Source organism: Eulemur rufifrons, chromosome 24 (assembly GCF_041146395.1).
Source record: "Eulemur rufifrons isolate Redbay chromosome 24, OSU_ERuf_1, whole genome shotgun sequence".
NCBI classification, from domain to species: Eukaryota; Metazoa; Chordata; class Mammalia; order Primates; family Lemuridae; genus Eulemur; species Eulemur rufifrons.
The window spans coordinates 12848743-12864143 of record NC_091006.1 but is presented as its reverse complement, the minus strand read 5'-3'; the positions used below and the strand labels follow the sequence as shown (position 1 = coordinate 12864143).

The 15401-nt window shown below is 53.2% G+C and overlaps 2 protein-coding genes and 1 non-coding gene across 3 annotated transcripts in view; 1 reads left to right on the top strand and 2 right to left on the bottom strand.

The window, feature by feature from the left end:
* The window catches only part of TRPM4 (transient receptor potential cation channel subfamily M member 4), a 37323-nt gene extending 27640 nt beyond the window's left edge, over positions 1-9683 (bottom strand). Inside the window, exons 1-6 of the mRNA XM_069458276.1 lie at positions 9570-9683; positions 9178-9245; positions 4214-4388; positions 3733-3913; positions 3402-3565; positions 2981-3164 (exon numbers count right to left, since the gene is read on the bottom strand). Coding sequence (XP_069314377.1) covers positions 2981-3164; positions 3402-3565; positions 3733-3913; positions 4214-4388; positions 9178-9245; positions 9570-9593 — 796 coding nt within the window. The 5' untranslated portion in view covers positions 9594-9683. The remainder of the gene's footprint in view (positions 1-2980; positions 3165-3401; positions 3566-3732; positions 3914-4213; positions 4389-9177; positions 9246-9569) is intronic.
* Positions 1196-1302, bottom strand: LOC138375152 (U6 spliceosomal RNA). Its single transcript, XR_011231414.1, has one exon. It is a non-coding gene; the product is annotated as a U6 spliceosomal RNA (small nuclear RNA).
* Positions 9684-11432: 1749 nt separating the features above from the next.
* On the top strand, positions 11433-15361 carry HRC (histidine rich calcium binding protein). Its single transcript, XM_069458083.1, has 7 exons — positions 11433-12232; positions 12521-13545; positions 13621-13691; positions 14263-14331; positions 14563-14617; positions 15108-15144; positions 15325-15361. The coding sequence occupies exons 1-7, from the start codon at positions 11433-11435 to the stop codon at positions 15359-15361; spliced, it is 2094 nt and encodes a 697-aa protein (XP_069314184.1).
* The last annotated feature ends 40 nt before the right edge of the window (positions 15362-15401 follow it).

Genomic DNA, 15401 nt, shown 5'->3' with positions numbered 1-15401 from the left:
AAACACTTGTACCCCTTAAATCTATTGAAATAAAAAAAAGATAAAAAGAATATAAAGACCAGGCACGGTAGCTCATGCCTGTAGTCCTAGCACTCTGGGAGGCTGAGGTGGGAGGATCACTTGAGTTCAGGAGGTCGAAACCAGCCTGAGCAAGAGTGAGACCCCGTCTCTACCAAAAAAATACAAAAAATTAGCTGGGCGTGGTGGTGTACTCCTGTAGTCCCAGCTACTTGGGAGGCTGAGGCAGGAGGATCGCTTGAGCCCAGGAGTTGGAGGTTGCAGTGAGCTATGATGATGCCACTGCACTTTAGGCTGGTTGACAGAGCACGAACCCGTCTCAAAAAAAAAAAAAAAAAATCACATGTAGCCTATAAAGATACACTATTTATGTATCTATATCTATATAAAACTATTACATACCCATAATAATTAAAACTTTTTAAAAATTACAATTAAAAACACAACACAGTTTTGGCACAGGAATATATAAACAGAGAAGTGGGAAAGAAAAAGTTTCCAAACATTTCAACATACAGAGGAGCTGAATACGTAACTGCAGGCATTTCAACTCAGCTGGGAAAGGACGGTTGATTTATTAAACGGTCGTGAAGAAAACATGGCTTCCCACTCAGAAGAAAAGAAATGTAGACTCCTGACCTCAAACTATGTAAAAATCATTTCCAGATGGACTAAAGGTTTAAATATAAAACCATGGATATTAAAAGAAGACTTAAGAGAATGTTTGTCTTGGAGTGGGATGGGCCTTTTTAAGACAGGAAACCAAGGGGCTATAAAAGAGACAAAAGATATCTCTAACCACATAAAAATGATAGAATTTTTATGGCAATAGACACCATATTAAAGGAGCTTTTTAAATTTTGCGATACAGATAACGGTCAAAGGGTTACTACTGACAGGACACAAAGAATTTCTACCAAAAGATAAGCAAGAGATAACCTATTTTAAAACCTCCAAGCGATATGAATAGAAAATTCATAAGTGAGGAAATCTGCTTGGCCAGCAAAATATGTATCTTTTCATAGTAGTTAGAGAAATTAAAAGATCAAATTAAAAGCACGATGTCATTTCCTTAGCCATCAGATTGGCAAAAATAAAACATAAATACAAATGAAAGCAAGAATAGGCAGAGTTGGTTGGGAAAGGGCACACTCACACATTCTTTTTTTTTAAACTTTTTTTTGTGGAGTGCTTCATGAATTTGCATGTCATCCTAGCGCAGGGTCCATGCTAATCTTCTCTGTATCATTCCAATTTTAGTATATGTGCTGCCAAAGCCAGCACTCAACTCACACATGCTTTATGGAAGTGAAAATTGCTACAAATTTTTAGAAAGTTATCTAATCCTATATATTAAAATACACACACAGCAATCCTACTTTGAGGAATCCATTGTACAGAATGTAAAACACCTCTATGTAACTTACATACAAGTGTATGAATAAATGTCCATTCTAAGATATTTATTCAGCATTATTTGTCATACCAAACACCAGTAAAACCTTAAGTGTCGATCAATTGGGATTTTTTTTTTAAGACACCCAGGTTGGTCTCAAACTCCTGGGCTCAGTGATCCTCCCAAGTAGGTGGGATTACAGGTGTGCACCACGACACCCGGCAGGGAGTTTTCAAATGACAGATGGCATAGGAATATCATGCAACTGTTAGAAAAAGAAGCAAGACAGAGAAGTTTGGAACTAAAAGGATGGTCATAAGAGAAGTGTAATACATATATGTATTAAAAAGAACAAGAAAGAAACACCTTATAGGTAGAAATATCATTGCATGGGATTTTATAACATAGAGAAAAGAATACAAGGATAAACTCCAGGCCGGGCGCGGTGGCTCACGCCTGTAATCCTAGCACTCTGGGAGGCCGAGGTGGGCGGATCGTTTGAGCTCAGGAGTTCGAGACCAGCCTGAGCAAGAGCGAGACCTCATCTCTACTAAAAATAGAAAGAAATTATATGGACAGCTAAAAAATATATATATAGAAAAAATTAGCCGGGCATGGTGGTGCATGCCTGTAGTCCCAGATACTCGGGAGGCTGAGACAGGAGGATCCCTTGAGCTCAGGAGTTTGAGGTTGCTGTGAGCTAGGCTGATGCCACGGCACTCACTCTAGCCTGGGCAACAGAGTGAGACTCTGTCTCAAAAAAAAAAAAAAAAAAAAAAGGATAAACTCCAAACTGTGGAACACTGATTATCCTAATGGGTGGGGGGAGGGTGAGAGAAGATAATTAACTTTTTCCTTATATACTATTTTATGATTTGAATTGTTCCAATGACCACATGTTAAAGCTGTCATAATACCTTATGTTGAGGGAGAGAAGCCAGTCTCAAAGGTTACATATTATATTATTCTGTTGATATGACCTTCTGGCAAACATAAACTGCAGTGACAGGAGAGAGATCAGTGGCTGCCAGGGGTCAGGGGGACAAAGGGAATTCCTTTGCGGTTACAGGACTAGTGTGTACCCTGGTCTAGTCATGGGTACGTGAATCTATGCACAGGCTAAAATTCATAGAACTATGCACCCAAGAAAGTCAATCTTACTGTATGATAATTTCAAACATAAGGCTAAAGTTGCTTAAAATCTAAATAAATTTTAAGAATTAAGTGATTTTTTTAAAAATACAGAAAACGTTTATAAAGAAGCAGTTTTGGTTGCGTTCATTTTCTCCAGGGTAGTGGTGACTCCTGGGTGAGGACGGGAGGAGACTTCTGGTGCCTGGTACTGTTTTTTCTCGGTGTGGTACTGATTGCATAAGTGGGCTTAGAGTGTTAAAAATTCATCAAGCTGTCCATCTTCCTGTTTTTTCGTTATGCATGTGAGATGTCAAGATAAAGACTTTTTTAAAACACAGAAAATGATGGGGAAAGACGCTTAACCGTAGCAAACCAGACCAGAGCACTGGGACCCAAGCGCCGGGCGGTTCGGGGGTCCAAGAAGCCACTCACCGCCCACACCGGCCTTCTGCTGCGCGATGTAGGACTCGAAGCGCAGGCGGAAGCGGTTCTCCCCACCCAGGCGGCCGTGGGTGCCGTCATCCACCAGGAAGAAGGCTGAGTAGTTGTAGTCCAGAGGAAACTGTTCCCCATCCTCAGGGTCATCGCGCCACTCGTAGGTCGCAGGGAACGAGCCCTGGGGGGAAATGGCCAGACCAGAAAGTCTTTCCATCAGAAGCAGGAGGGCAGGAACAAGTCGCTCCTTCCCCCACCCAGGAGTCCAGGCCCCCACTCCCTCCTCCCCTAGACTCAGGGGTCCAGGCCCCCAGCCCCTCCTCCCCTAGACCCAGGGGTCCAGGCCCCCAGCCTCTCCTCCCCCAGACCCCGGAGTCCAGGTCCCAGCCCCTTCCTTTTCCAAGACCCTGGGTCACACCTTGGGGTTGGTGAGGCTGTCTCTATTCTGGACCACACCCCAGGGGGCCACGCCCATGGCCACCACCTTGGTGCCCCCAGTGCTGGCCATCTGGTGGTCCCTCACAGCCATACCAACATGCCGGCCGATGCCTCTGTGCAGCCCCCCAGTGACAATCCAGGCTCCTACACAGAAACAGAGACATGCAGAGACAGGGAGAGAGAACAGAGGGTAAGACAAAGACACACAGAGAGCTCGGAGGTGGGGGGAGAGGGGCAGCATCCAGAGACGTTGGGGAGATGGCACTGGGGCCGAGGCCCAGGAGATACAGCCCCCACCCACCCTCGGTCACCTGTGCTCTGGGCAGCCCGCACCAGCCCTCGTCGCAGCAGGTCCTGCAGCCAGGTCTGGAGGACAGGGCCCCCCGACCCCCCCAGCACTGACACCACCAGGTTCGGGGCACGGAAGCCCCATGTGCGCGTAACCAGACTATAAACTGTAGCTGGATCCGTGCGGTCAGAGAGCCGGAGGAACTGTGGACACACAGGAGGGGGGACATGGGAAGGGGGACAGGGACCCAGACAGAGGAGGACAGAGACCCAGAGAGAGGGTGACAGAGACCCAGAGAGACAGGGACAGAGACCCAGAGAGAGGGGGACAGAGACCCAGAGAGAGAAAACAGATGGGGCAGAAGGGAAGAGAGAGGCCGAGAGGGGTATGGGCAAAGGGGGAGACTGCGTTCAGCCGGGGGGGCCCCAGACGCTGGCTCTGGGAGCCCGTGAGGCATGCAGCCCCTCTCGGCGCCCCGGCCCTGCCCAGACATGCAGCCTCACGTTGCTGGGCTTGTGGTTGGCCCCCGTGAAGTTCACTTCCCCGTAGGCATCAGTGGGCTTCTCCGTGGTGTGTGCATCGCTGTCCCACACGGTCACCACGGCCGCCCCGAACGCATCCTCCACGGCCACTGATGGGTGGGCACTCCGGGGCCGCCCGCACTGGCAAAAGGTCCCTCTGGGGGTGTGAGGGTGGAATATGAACCCAGTCAGGGTCCGTGCTGGCCCTGGCACCGGCTCTGAGTGCCGGCGGGGGAGACCTGCGCAGCAGACAGCTACAGCCCCCCTTCTCCACCAGAATGAAGCCACAGCGGCTCAGGAAAACATGAGCAGGCAGGTCCACAGGGCCCCACCCTCACTGTCACCTGCAAAGCCTCAACTGGAAAAGCAAAGAGAGCCTTCAAGGGGTGCCCTAGCTGTCCCCAGTCCAAACAGAGGATGTTCACCATGAAAAGAAAAATCCACAGAGTAATTCAGAGAGAGCTCTCATGCTAGAGGCTGAGGCAGCTGTGTGACTTTGGGCAAGTGGCTTTACCTCTCTGAGCCTAAATTTCCTCCTCAAATGAAAAGACGGTAATAGTGCAGCTTATTCCATAGAACCAAAGGAGCTAATGAAAGACGGTGTTTCCTGAAATGATGATTGTGTACCAGTCCCAGAGCCCGCTCCGCATGAACTTCACACAGAGCTTTAAATAACCTTGAATATCACAGCGAGAAAGTCATTCCTTTTTCGGTTCTCCCGATGACTGTCAAGGAGAGAGGTTCGGCTGGGTGCTAGAATATCTTGAATGCCTCACCCTTTGCTTTCCTTTCAAACAGAGAAAAGCAGGCCTCAGGCCCCCAAAACTGGGCTGGCAATTTATTCGTTTCTTTCTCTCTGTGGCAAATGGAACAGGTTTTCTATTTATGGTGATCACATATAAAACTTTTTCCCCCTGAATGAATGTACAAGTCTCCCTCGCTATTTAAATATGATTGGCACCAGAGTTTCAAAGCGCCAGTAACAGGAATTTGAGGAATGAGGAACTCATTTGAAAATGTATCTAAATCTCTCTGAGGCCCGAGCACAGTGGCTCATGCCTGGAATCCCAGCACTTTAGGAGGTTGAGGCAGAAGGATCACTCGAGGCCAGGAGTTAGAGACCAGCCTGGGCAACAGAGCAAGACCCTACCTCTACAAAAAAATTTAGAAATTGGCCAGGCATGGTGTGCGCCTGTAGTCCCAGCTACTCAGGAGGCTGAGGCAGGAGAATTGCTTGAGGCCAGGAGTTTGAGGCTGCAGTGAGCTATGATCGCGCCACTGCACTCTGGCCTGGGCAACGAGAGCAAGAACTTCTCTGTAAAATAAGTACACTTAGTCCCCGGTTGCAGAAGGAATTCAGATCTTGGGGGAGATCCACGTTTATGTAAATGGAGTGAGTGGGTTTAAGGACCACTTCTACGGAAGTGGTACACGGATTTCGAAAAAGCAGTGTAGACAATAAAAGAACAGTCACTGACCCACATGCAGTATGAACAGAATATGCTTGGACCAGCCCTGGCACAGTGAGAACCGCAATGATGTTGTGTCCCCTCCTCCTTTCTGAGTCTAACTCCAGGCCCTGGCACACCTCAGTTTACCCACTTTATCCTTTCACCTATGGCAACCCCATCCTTGGGCCCACTCATTCCCCTCCAGCTACCTCCCACCCCTGTGGCTACTTCCTGTGGCAAAACTTCCTCAAGGAATCGCCGAGCACCTGCACTGTCTAACATGGCAGCCACACGGGGCTCTTTCTCTCCCTGGGGCTTATATTCTAATACGCTAAAATTAAATCAAGTCAAAAATTCAGTTCCTCGGGCACATTGGCCACTTTTCAAGTGCCCAGAAGCCCCAAGTGGCCAGTGGCTGCCATATTGGATGTGGATGTAGAACATTTCCACCATCGTGGAACATTCTGGTGGACAGCACTAGTGGCTAGCCCCTCTGCACTCGTCGCCTCCTAACCTCTTTCTTAAGGTGGCCACTGAAACTGACATTGTTCTTTATAGGAGCAGCAATTCCCTGCATGTCCCCAAACACAATGGCCCCTATTCAGGTCTCATCTAACTGTATCACAAGGTGGCCTTGGCCACAGCTAAAAGGCTCCGATTCTGGAATAGGTTTTCCTTGGCAGGGTATGCCTGGGCCCCTGGCCTTCCTCCCGTCCCTGTCTGCTCTGTCCCTGCCTTGTCTGTGGCTTTCTCTCTGTCCCTTCACCACCCTCGGCGGGAGGCGCCCCCCAGAGCAAGGCCACATCGACTTCCCTGCACGGTTCTCAAACTTGATGCTTGCTGTGGCGATTTGGAGGCTACACATTTGCCTTAAGGCATTCAGAGAGAAGTATTTTTAAATACTCTTCTACCAAAAAAAAAAAAAATGGCCTTAGAATTGCCAGTTTGCAACTGGTTTTTTCCCACAATTTCAATTACTGTCTACAGCCAGGACTTCTCAGACCCTGGATGTAAGTCCAAAACTTTCCCAAGTGCTAGATTTGGGTCGCTACATGCCCCTCCATCCCCCGAAGCCTCTCATACTCACAAAGCCCCACGCAGAGCTCAGCAACATTCCCCAAACCTGCTCACCCTCCAGGGCTCTCCACCTCGGGGACGACCTCACTGTGTCCCAGTCACCAGCCCACATGTCTAGGAGCTATCCACTGATGAGGGTGCTCTCTGACTCCCCACATCCACCAGTCCCCAAGCTCCACCCTCCTGCCCCCTGAATCTTTGCCCCATCCCCTCCTCTCTGTGTCCCCAAAGCCCTGGCCTGGCCCAGGTCTTGTCCCTCCCACTTAGACCCTCTATGCAGCCTCCTCCCTAGCTTCCCGAACTCCTATTCATCCTCACACAGCCCCAGAGGGTCTTCTACACTCAGACCCAACCCCACCCCTTTTGTGCCTCCCCAGAACCCCAGAACAAGGTCGTATCCCCTCAGGGTGTCCTCTGATGCCCTGTGAGGTCTGGCCCTGCCCTCCCCTCAGCCTCCTCACTCATGACAGTGCTCCCTGCATCCTGAACTTGGCTCCCTATTCAAGCCACACATATTGCCATTGGGGGAGGCTTTGCACTTGCTGTTCCTACTCTCAGAATCACTTTCCATGGGCCTCTCTCCAGCCCACCTTCAATGTCAAACTCCAATTTAGCCTTCAAATGTCACCTCACTGGCCCCTCCTTTTCCTCCTTCAGAAACCATTAGTGACACCCTGTGTCAGCTCCAGGTCTTAGGCAGACGCCTCCTCTCAGCTTCCACAGGCCAGTGGTGCATCTCTGGCAGCTGCCATTTTCTCACCTTACTATAGTTGTCCTCTATGTGTCCTCCTCCAGCCAGACCAGAGGTTTCTACCTTTTCTTGACAACACCCCCCATCAGTAAAAAGTTATTGTGTTTTTTTCTTTTAGAGATGGGGTCTTGGCCGGGCGCGGTGGCTCACGCCTGTAATCCTAGCACTCTGGGAGGCCGAGGTGGGCGGATCGTTTGAGCTCAGGAGTTCGAGACCAGCCTGAGCAAGAGCGAGACCCCACCTCTACTAAAAAAATAGAAAGAAATTATATGGACAGCTAAAAATATATATAGAAAAAATTAGCCGGGCATGGTGGCGCCTGCCTGTAGTCCCAGCTACTCGGGAGGCTGAGACAGGAGGATCGCTTGAGCTCAGGAGTTTGAGGTTGCTGTGAGCTAGGCTGACACCACGGCACTCACTCTAGCCTGGGCAACAGAGTGAGACTCTGTCTCAAAAAAAAAAAAAAAAAAAAAAAAAGAGATGGGGTCTTGCTGTTCTGTCCAGGCTGGAGTGTAGCAACTATTCACAAGTGTGATCCCACTACTGGTCAGCATGAGAGGTTGGACCTGCTCCATTCTACCTGGGCGGCCTCACCCCTCCATAGGCAACCTGGTCATCTCCCACTCCTGGGAGGTCCCTATATTGATGCCAAACAGTGCAGACACCTGACTGGCATAGCACACTAGAGCCCAGAACCCCTCAACTCAAGCGATCCTCCTGCCTCAGCCTCCTGAGTAGCTGGGACTACAAGTTCACACCGCCACACCTGGCAGTAAAAAGTTTCTGAGCACACATGCCCAACAAACATATATCTGTTTATTTATATATAATTTACAAGCTGTACTGCACTAATATAATATGTTCAGAACAAGACACACACTAGATTAGGAATGTTGATGCCTCCTAAACCCCAAAGACTGTCTTGAGAAGAACTAGAAAGCCCAAATCCACGAGAGAGACCGACACTGGAGGCTGTCCCTGGCCACCCAGCACGTGCCTGCACACAGTAATAATTGATACCTTCCAGTGGGAATAGCAGATATTTTCCAGTGCTTCCATGTGCTGGGCATGGTTCCAGAAATATCACAAGCATCAACTTGTTTAATTCTGGAAATAATCCCAGGAGGTTGGGGCTGTTTTTATGCCCAGGTGAAAAACGTGGCCCAGAGTGGTCAAATGATTTGCCCAAAGTCACACAGCACGTTTCCCAAGTGAAATTTGAACCCTGGCAAAGTCGTTGAATTAGAATTAGATGAACGGATCTCCTCCTTGGGAGCGCTGAATGAGGATTTCTTGCAGGGATGAATGAATGAATGAACGAATGAATGAATTAAACAGATAGGCAAAAGAGAAAGAGACAAAGAAAGTGACACAAGGAGACAGAGACACACAGAAGAGACATAGGGAAGGAAAAGAAACAGAACCGACCCCCGGAGCTTTTACACTGACCCTGAGCGGGAGAATGGCGATGGCGAATCCGGGGTGTCTACACAGACCCGAACCCTCCCAGAGGGAGAGCGCCTGCAGGGAACGCCCTTGGGAAGGTCCGCAAGGCCGGGAATAGGGGAAGGGGCGGGGCGGGGCGGGGCTTGCGGGGGCGGGGCCTGCGGTGGGCAGGGTCCGCGGGCCGGGGACACTCCCGGTGGGCCAAGGGGCGAACTCCTCACCCAGCATCTGTGGGGTCAACTATGAACGTCGTGCAGGTCTTCTTCTTGAAGATCTTGGGGATCCAGCTCTGCGGACAGAAACAAGTGGCGCGGTGGAAGGTGGTGGGTGAGGGGGACCCAGTTCAGTCCCACTGGACACAGAGTCACCCACTGGCTGGCCTATCCACCGACACAGGAGTTCGAGACCCCAGCGCCTTCCTCTCGCAGGCTCAGGAGTCTCGACCCCCAGCCCCCGCCCCCGATCTTACCCGTCGCCAGGGACCCAGGAATCCGGGTCCCCCCTCCTTCGTTTGACCCAAGAATCTGAGTCTCTCACCCTCCCCTCTGGGAACCCGGAGGCAGGCCCCCAGCTCCCGGCTCCCAGGGCCCCGGCGCCCGGCGCTGCGCCCTACCTGCTCCTTCTCCGGCCCCACCATGCTGCCGCCGCAGCCGCCGCAACCTCCGGCAGCCCTCGGGCTCCCCGCGCTGCCTCCACCAGCCCCCCTTCCAGGCTCGCCCGGGATAAACCGGATCCTCCACTTTCCAGCCCAGCTGGGGCGGGGCAAGGTCTGGGGGGCCGGAGTCTCAGGGACACGTAAGCCGGAGGCGGGGAACAGGGCGGGCCCGAGTCTGTGATAAAGTGGCAGAGGGAGACGGTGACCCAGGGGGTGGCGGAGGCCCGCGTGGGAGGGTGTGCAGGGCCAGAGACTCAGGGACAGAGAGGGAAGGGGATAGAAATGGGGGAGGGGGTGGGCACAGACTCAAAAAGGGGGAAGCCAGAGATGAGGGAGGGGACCCATTAACCCAAAGAGAGAAAGGGAGACAAAGACTTGGCTCAGAGAATCAGAAGGGTGGGGGGGACTGAGACCCAGAGAGGAGGTGGGGAGAGAGGAAGACTGAGAGCAGCGATAGGGACCCAGAGTAAAAGAGGAACAGAGACCCAGGGGCGGGGGCAGCGGTGTACAGAAACCCAGAGAGAGAGGTAGACAGAGACCAGAGAGAGAAGGACAGAGACCCAGAGACAGAGGAGGACAGAGACCCAGAGAGAGAGAGGGGACAGAGACCCAGATAGAGAGGGGACAGAGACCCAGAGAGGGGGGACAGAGACCAGAGACAGAGGAGCACAGAGACCCACAGAGGTGGATGCCAGAGATGGGGAGAGGGGACACATTGAGGCAGGGGAGACACAAAGGCTTGGGTGAGGGGCAAAGATTCAGGAAAGGGGTACAGGATTTAAGGGCGGATAGTACATTGGCCCACTGAGAAAGGGAGATGAAGACTTGGGTGGGGACAGACACTCAAGTGCCAGGGAGACAGAATCCCGTGGAGTGGGGACAGGGACCCTGAGAGAGCAGATGACAGAAATGAAGAAAGAGGGGGACACGACAGAGAGAGATGGAGACCCTAAAAGTGAGGGCAGTTGCGACAGGTGAGGAGTGGGAGACACTAACACACAGAGACAGCCAGGGCCACATGTCTCCTGCCAGCTCTCCCTGTTGGGGACAGCTGGGGCCTCCGTAACCTGACCCCCCCTCCCCACCCCAGCTGTATTTATAGCCCTGGCCTGGCCCAGTCCCCTGCCCCCAGATCTGAGTTCCAGGGACAGGAGGTCATGGGTATGTGTGTTGGGGGCAGGGCTCTCTTCACCCCATGCCAGGGCCTACATATTGGCACCCACCCTCCACCAAAGCATCCCACTCTGGCTGGAAACTCCCCATCATCTAACCCCCGATCTTTCCATTGCAGGGGTCTCTCCCCTCCGATACATCCCTCCTGCCCCCCAGGTGCCCCAGGCTCCCTTAACTTGGCCACTAGAAGTCTAGCCTTTGTCTCTGTACCTGCTAAACGTGAGCTTGTTAGCAGGTCAAAGTCAAGTTCCTTGTCCCCTACTCCTGGCCAGAGAGAGACCCCTCCACTCAACCCCTCCCCAGCTGGGACGAGGAGGAACAGGAGGGAGGGAGGGGCAGGCGGGGACTGACCCAGAATAACTCAGGGCTGAGAGTAAATTTAGCCATAGAGAGGGGAGGAGAAAGACCCTATTGGCTGGGGAGTGGGGAGGGAGGGCCCCAGATGGGAGTCCGGGGCTTCTGAGAGAGCCTCAGAGGGGTGTCCGGAGCCGGACCTGAGGGCCAGAGGAAGGCGACAGTCAGAGACCGAGAGAGACACAGAGAGAAAGAGTCAGGTCCCAAAGGGCCAAAGACCCCAGCAGTCATCCACATAGCCATAAAGGCAGCTGGAGTGAGCCCTGGGAGAAGTTCTGCTGCCTGTCTGTCCCCATGGGCCACCAGGGGCCATGGCTGCACACTCGTCTGCTCTGGGCTGCCGTGGCCAGCCTGCTCCTCCCCCCCGCTGTGAGCCAGCAGCTGAGAGGGGCTGGGCTGGGCCTCAGCAACTGGAACAACAATGCCGGAGTCGCTGGGCCCTCAGGGGATGTGTCAGCAGAGTTTGGGCACCACATCCACAACCGTAGAGACCATCAGGATGAGAACGAGGACGTCTCCACAGAGAATGGGCATCATTTCTGGAGCCACAGAGACCACAGAGAGGAGGACGAAGATGTCTCCAGGGAATATGGCCACCAACTCCATAGCCACAGGTACCAAGGCCACGAGGTGGAAGATGACAATGTCTCTGGTGAGGAGGCCTTGACAGAGCATGGTCAGCAGGCTCGTGGGCACAGAGGCCATAGGAATGAAGGCATGGAAGCCTCGGCTGAGCCTGGGCATCACCTCCCCAGCCACAGGAGCCAGGGCCATCTGGAAGAGGATGAGGATGACGTTGTCTCCAGCGAGCATCACCATCATATCCTCAGGCATGTACACCAAAGCCATGGAGGAGAAGAAGATGACGAAGGAGAAGAGAAGGAGGAGGAGGATGTCTCCACTGAATATGGGCAGCAGGCCCACAGGCAGCGAGGCCATGGGAATGAAGAGGATGAGGATGTCTCGGATGGACATCTCCATCATGTCCCCAGCCACAAGCACCAAGGCCATGAAGAAGAAGAAGAAGAAGATGATGATGATGATGGTGATGATGAGGAAGATGTCTCCACTGAATACGGACACCAGTCCCACAGGCACCAAAGCCACAGGGAGGAAGAGGACGAGGATGTCTCAGATGAACACCACCATCATGTTTCTGATCGTGGGCACCCAGGCCATGAAGAAGAAGAAGATGATGATGGTGATGATGATGATGTCATCTCCACTGAATATGGACACCCATCCCACAGGCACCGAGACCACTGGAAGGAATCGGATGAGGATGTCTCAGATGAACACCAGCATCATGTCCCTGACCACGGGCACCCAGGCCACGAAGAAGACAATGATGTCTCCATTGAGAATGGGCCCTGGGTCCATAGGCACCAAGGCCATGAGAAGGAAGAGGATGAGGATGTCTCAGATGAACACCAACATCATGTCCCTGGGCATGGGCACCGAGGCCACAAAGAAAAAGAAGAAGAAGAAGATGATGATGATGATGATGTCTCCACTGAGTATGGACATCAGGCCCACAGGCACCAAGGCCACAGGAAAGAAGATGAGGATGTCTCAGATGAACACCACCATCATGTCCCTGACCATGGGCACCCAAACCACAGAGACAAGGAAGATGAAGATGAATACGTGTCCACTGAACATTGGCACCAAGTTCCCAGACATGCACACCATGGACTTGGACATGAGAAGGAAGAGGAAGAGGAGGAGATCACAGTCCAGTTCAGCCGCCATGTTGCAAGCCACCAACCCCAAGGCCACAAGAGTGATGATGAGGAGGAAGATATTCCAGATGAGTATAAAACAGAAGTCCCTGCCCATCACCACCACAGAGTCCCCAGGCAGGAAGATGAGGACATCTCTGGTGAGCTTGGCCACCAGGCCCCCAGACATGAGCAACTAGACCACAGAGATGAAGGGACTGGCCATGGTCACAGAGGTTCCATCAAAGAGATTAACCATCAGCCCCCAGAACACACAGGGGTCAAGGATAGAAGCCATTCAAGGGAGGGTGAGTCTGAGAAGAAGGAAGAGGATCACAGCTCACAAGAGGAAGATGATGAAAGTTTGGAGCAGGGAAAGGAAGGTGGGTGCCATGGCTGCCTGGAGCAGAAAGATGAGGAGGATGAGGAGGAAGGTCATGGACTCAGCCTGAGCCAAGAGGAAGAAGAAGAGGAAGACAAGGAGGAGGAGGAAGAGGAGGAGAGAAGGGAAGAGAGGGCTGAGGTTGGGGCCCCACCGAGCCGAGACCACAGGGAGGAAGAAGAGGAGGAGGAGGAGGAGGGGCTGGAGGAAGACAAGCTCCCCTTCACCATCATCCCCAACCCATTGGCCGGAAGGGAGGTAGCTGGAGGCGCCTCCAGTGAGGAGGAGAGTGATGAGGACACAGGTAAATGTCCTGGCCAGTTGCGGGCAGGGAGGAGTGGAGTCAGCCTGGGTCACTGCTGCCCTCCTGTCCCCACAGGTCCGCAGGATGCCCAGGAATATGAGAACTACCAGCCAGGGTCCCTGTGTGGCTACTGCTCCTTCTGCAATGTATGTCCCCAGCACAGATCCACCCACCAACCTGTCCCTGGAATTTGTCCCCAGGGGCCCTGGGGTACTGTGGGAGGGCTCAGAGAAAGGGAGGGGCAGGATCAGTTCCAGGTGAAGAAACATACTTCTGGGGCCACATGAGGGACGGACTGGAGGCCAGGAGGCAGGGGAGGAGGCTGGGGCAATGGTTCAGGAAGGAGAGGATGAGACTCAAGCTGCCCCAGGGGACATGGAGACAGAGACAGGGTCTATGGCAAAGAGAGCCAGGGCAGGAGAGAGGGGACTGGGGCCTGACAGGCTAAGGGGAAAATAGGGAGAGAGGGGCAAGAAGCACCCTCAGTCCAGCCCACACTAACTGGGGGACATGGGGTCACCCTGAGATAGGACACCAGGGGCAGGAGAAGGGAGAGAAGGCAGTTTAGAGGGAAGATACTGAGCTCTCAGTGTTGGAGGTAATGAGGGTGGGGAGTCCGGGGAAACGTCCGGGGGGCAGGGATGGACAAGTGGCAGATGGTCCCCAAGTAAGGTTAGGGTTAGGGTTTCCGTCTAACCAGGCTCCTCCTGTCCCCAGCGGTGCACTGAATGTGAGAGCTGTCACTGTGATGAGGAGAACATGGGGGAGCACTGCGACCAGTGCCAGGTAAGACTTCCCTCCAACTCAAGGCTCCACCAGGCCTCAGGATGTCCGGGACCGTCTGGGTACCCCCAGCCCGAAATCCTGGCCTCTGACCCCAATCTGACCCAACCGCTTACCCCTGATGCAGTCTTGACTCCACACCCAACGCTGACTCCGACCTTAATCTAGACCTAGTCTCTGGCTCCGCCCCTGACCACGCCCCAAGCTCACTCTGTCTCCCCATCCCCGCCCCAGCACTGTCAGTTCTGCTACCTCTGCCCGCTGGTCTGCGAAACAGTCTGCATGCCAGGTGAGCATGGGAGGGGCCCAGGGAAAATCTGAGGAAGGGGCTGGTCCTAGCAAGGTGAATCCTGGTGAGGGCGGAGCCAAACCCGAGGGGCGGGCCCGGAAGGTCGGTGGGGAGGGGCTAGGCGGAGAGGCGTGGCCAAGGCTGTCAGCACGTGGGTGGGGCGGGGCCTGGACCGAGGAACACAGGGTGGAGTTGCTGCAGCCAAGGGGCAAGAATGGGTGGAGGGTTCAGGGGCGGGCCTAGAACCGAATGGGCGAGGCTAAAGCAAGTACGAATCGGAGGGACGGGGCCACCGGAGAACCGGACCCTCCTCCAAGAAGGAAAAAAGGGGGCGGGGCCTTCAAAGGAGTCCCAGTAGACGGAATTCAGTTTGAGAAGAAATTAGGAAAAAAAAAGGCACGGAGCTAGTCCTAATCCTGCACTCTGTGACTGTCCCCCTAATGTCCCTTGTGCAGTACCCCTCAAGCCTCTTTTCTCTGTTCTCCCACAGGAAGTTACGTCGACTATTTCTCCTCCTCCCTGTACCAGTAAGTGTATGAAGCGGGGGTAAGTTTAGGGCCCTGTTTAAGAAGCTCCGTCCCACCAGGAGTTAGTGGATGACCCGGGGACTCCATTTCTCCGTCTGAGAAATGGGCAGGTTGATGATCTCTAAGCGTCCTAGGATGAGCTTGGGACACTTCGGCTGACTCCTGCGTCCTCCTCTGCAGGGCCCTGGCAGATATGCTGGAAACGCCGGAACCTTGACCTGGCCGCGCGGCTGCTACGCAGATGTGCCTCCCCGTGT